We start from the raw sequence: 2,865 nt of genomic DNA on the forward strand, positions 1-2,865 counted from the left end.
TTCCCTGACGACCTTGAAATGATTCTCGATTCCTATTCTGAAATTTCCTTTCTGGTTTCTGTATAAATTTTCCTTTATAATTACATGTTGGCTTCTTAGTCTTTACCTTCTTGTTTTGTTATCGAATGTATTCACATGTAGAGATTGTGTAGTATAATTATCTTCTGACTTTTCTTGAACAACTTTATCGGCGTCTTCCCTAGCCGTAACTGACTTCGAGACATTTCCGTATCTGCTCAATGGATTCAGTATTTATTTTCATTTTCATTTCGTAAATGATTTCTTTCGGGAATTTCTCCATAATCCGGAAACGTAAATGATTAAGATTTATATCCTCGCCCAGCGATTTGAGCACTCTAAGGTGTCGTTCGATTTCGTTTAGTGTTTGTCTCACCTCTGTGATATTCATTACTGTTGAGGCCTTTACAGGATACAGTAGTGTGCATTAATTATGTGATTTTGTGGGTTGCGCAAACGTGTTTGGTCCCGTAGCCGTGGATTCATCCGTCCTCAGTATGTTTTCTGCGGATGTTGATGAGCCATCAATACAAGGACGGCGTAAAGCTATTAAAATTTTCTGTCCGGCTATTTTCAGTTGCGATAAATATTCTCTTCTCATTTCAATCCATACTAATATTATAAATGCGAAAGTGTGTCTGTCTGTCTGCTAGCTTTTCACGGCTCAACCGTTCAACCGATTTTGAGGAAAGGTACAAAGGTAGCTTGCAACCCGGGGAAGGACATAGGCTACTTTTTATCCCGGAAGATTTAAGAGTTCCCACAGGATTTTTAAAAACCTCAATCCACACGTACGAAGTCGCGGGCATCAGCTAGTAATTTAATATATTCAACCACACTTTTTTGTTTTCTTTGCGCATAGGAGATTTAAATCCAGTCCCAAAAGGATTTTTTGAATTGAACAAATCGAAAATTCTGTCTATAATTCTTAAATATTCTATGGTGGCCTCACTTACCAACAAAACCTTGATGTACGCTCCATTTTACGAATTCGGCTCGAAGGACCAGATTTTGTAGCAGGGACCAAACGGAGAGTGTCCTAATGCGTGGGTTTACGTTTTGATTTGTGAAGCCCGGACGTATAAATACAATTTTAATCTATGAAATTCACAACAGATCTACTTAAAACTTGTACTGCTAATTTGATATTACATTTTTTCCGAAAAAATTCTCAGGTAATTTTCAATGTTTGCCAATGTACCTGCATGTTCTTACAATTTGTGCAATCGTTTGACGAATACAAAATCTATATCACAATTACCTGTGGACATAGAAGTTTCAGCAAAAACAGTGCGAGCTAACTTAAGCATGTCTGCAGGGTCTAAGTACAATGTACTTAGGTTGATTTGGTTGAGCAATCGAAATAAGTTTTCAAATTGAAATAAAAGATCTGGCTATCAAAGCCTCCTGCTCCAGCTTTGCTGCACGTAGATTGGCTTCGCCAAGCTCGATCTCCGTTTCGCTTAGTTTAAGGGTGAGGGCCGCTATAACCCCCAGGATACCGAGATTGCATTCGTGGCATCCTTATTGAGTCGCGACGAGGGTGCGGTGACGGCTGCCATTACATCTTCTAGGTCGCGGTGGACTCGGTCCAACATCCCGTCTTAGTAGCGCCCGCCAAGGAGCCCTCCTGCTGCGTGTCGTTCGACGGAGCAGTGTCGGGCGCGACGGGACGACCGCTAGGCTGTCTCGGTACCCTGGGTCCCGCAGATGGTGGTGGTGGCGGTCCCCGGGGAGCGGCGACGGCTGCAGTGGGCGGGGCAGGCGGCGGCGTGACGGGCCGGCACATACGCACCACCTCTACTGGACGCCGCTCCTCCAGAGACGTCAGTGGCCGCTTTTGCGCCGAGGGCGCCGCTGTAGCAGCTTGCTGCTCTGGATGCGGGGTTCGCGGGGGCACCGGTGCTGTCTGGAGCAGTTCCTCCTCTTAGTCATGATGAAACCTCGAATGGGGCGGAGCCAAAACGCTAGGCGGCGTCCGCGCCAATGAGCATCGTGGCGCAAATGGTTGGCCACCGGAGTCGCTCTCCTTAGAAATAGTCTCCTTAGACATAGTTGATTTCAATTTCCGAAGCCACGGACGAAACTAAGTTGGGTCGGATAATCGATATCAGTACGGTATATAGCAGTACCGAATGGAGCGCAATTGAGTTACCGATTCAAAACCGGCAATTAATTGTCTATGCGCCGGAGGTTTGGCACTTGACACTTGACAGCTGTCAAGTGTCAAAAATGCTGCAAAATTGACAGATGTCAGCGAATGACACCTGTCACCGCCCGTATGAAAAAACAAATTTCTGACGTCAAAGTGGGATGGAGTGACAGATGACACCTGTCAAAGTTGTCACAGCGCACGCACAGAGTGTCAATGCACGAAAAGATAACCTATAAACGAACACGTGCGACCACGTGCTCAATTTATAGGTTATAAAACTAGCCTAGACTTAAACTAAGTACTAAAACTAGGGAAAATGTTCTGTAAACAGACGTGACATTATATTTAATAAAATAAAAATTGGGTCCTGTCCCGTGGGAGCTGCCAGGAGCATCCTTGAGAGCTCGACCACAATGCCGTGAGGAAAAGGGGGGTCGCAACACGTTCCACACCACTTTTACACCACTACACAGATTAAAACTATAGCACTATAATAAAAGAAAATTCCGGAAAAGCCGTGAAAATTCAGAATAAATGAATTTTCGACACGGAGCGAAGCAAGATAGTATCTTGCTTCGCTCCGTGTCGAAAATTGAGAAAACCTTGAAAACTAAAGAAGTCATAACCTCTCCATCCGAATATGCAGCTGTCTTAGAACAAAATGGTATGTGCAAAGATCTAGCATCAATTTC

The 2,865-nt window shown here is 44.4% G+C and overlaps 1 protein-coding gene across 1 annotated transcript; it reads right to left on the reverse strand.

The window, feature by feature from the left end:
* Positions 1 to 1,588: 1,588 nt before the first annotated feature.
* Positions 1,589 to 2,071, reverse strand: LOC138404126 (uncharacterized). The gene is made up of 2 exons (XM_069507363.1): positions 1,985 to 2,071; positions 1,589 to 1,927 (listed from the first exon to the last, which is right to left on the reverse strand). The coding sequence occupies exons 1-2, from the start codon at positions 2,069 to 2,071 to the stop codon at positions 1,589 to 1,591; spliced, it is 426 nt and encodes a 141-aa protein (XP_069363464.1).
* Positions 2,072 to 2,865: the final 794 nt, after the last annotated feature.

This window comes from Maniola hyperantus, chromosome 26, assembly GCF_902806685.2.
Source record: "Maniola hyperantus chromosome 26, iAphHyp1.2, whole genome shotgun sequence".
In the NCBI taxonomy this organism is placed as follows: Eukaryota; Metazoa; Arthropoda; class Insecta; order Lepidoptera; family Nymphalidae; genus Maniola; species Maniola hyperantus.

Coding starts and splice junctions, on each gene's coding strand:
- LOC138404126 (XM_069507363.1), bottom strand. CDS start 2,071: ATGTCTAAGGAGACTATTTCTAAGGAGAGCGACTCCGGTGGCCAACCA. Junction 1,928..1,984: donor TGGCGCGGACGCCGCCTAGC/GTTTTGGCTCCG, acceptor GAACTGCTCCAG/ACAGCACCGGTGCCCCCGCG.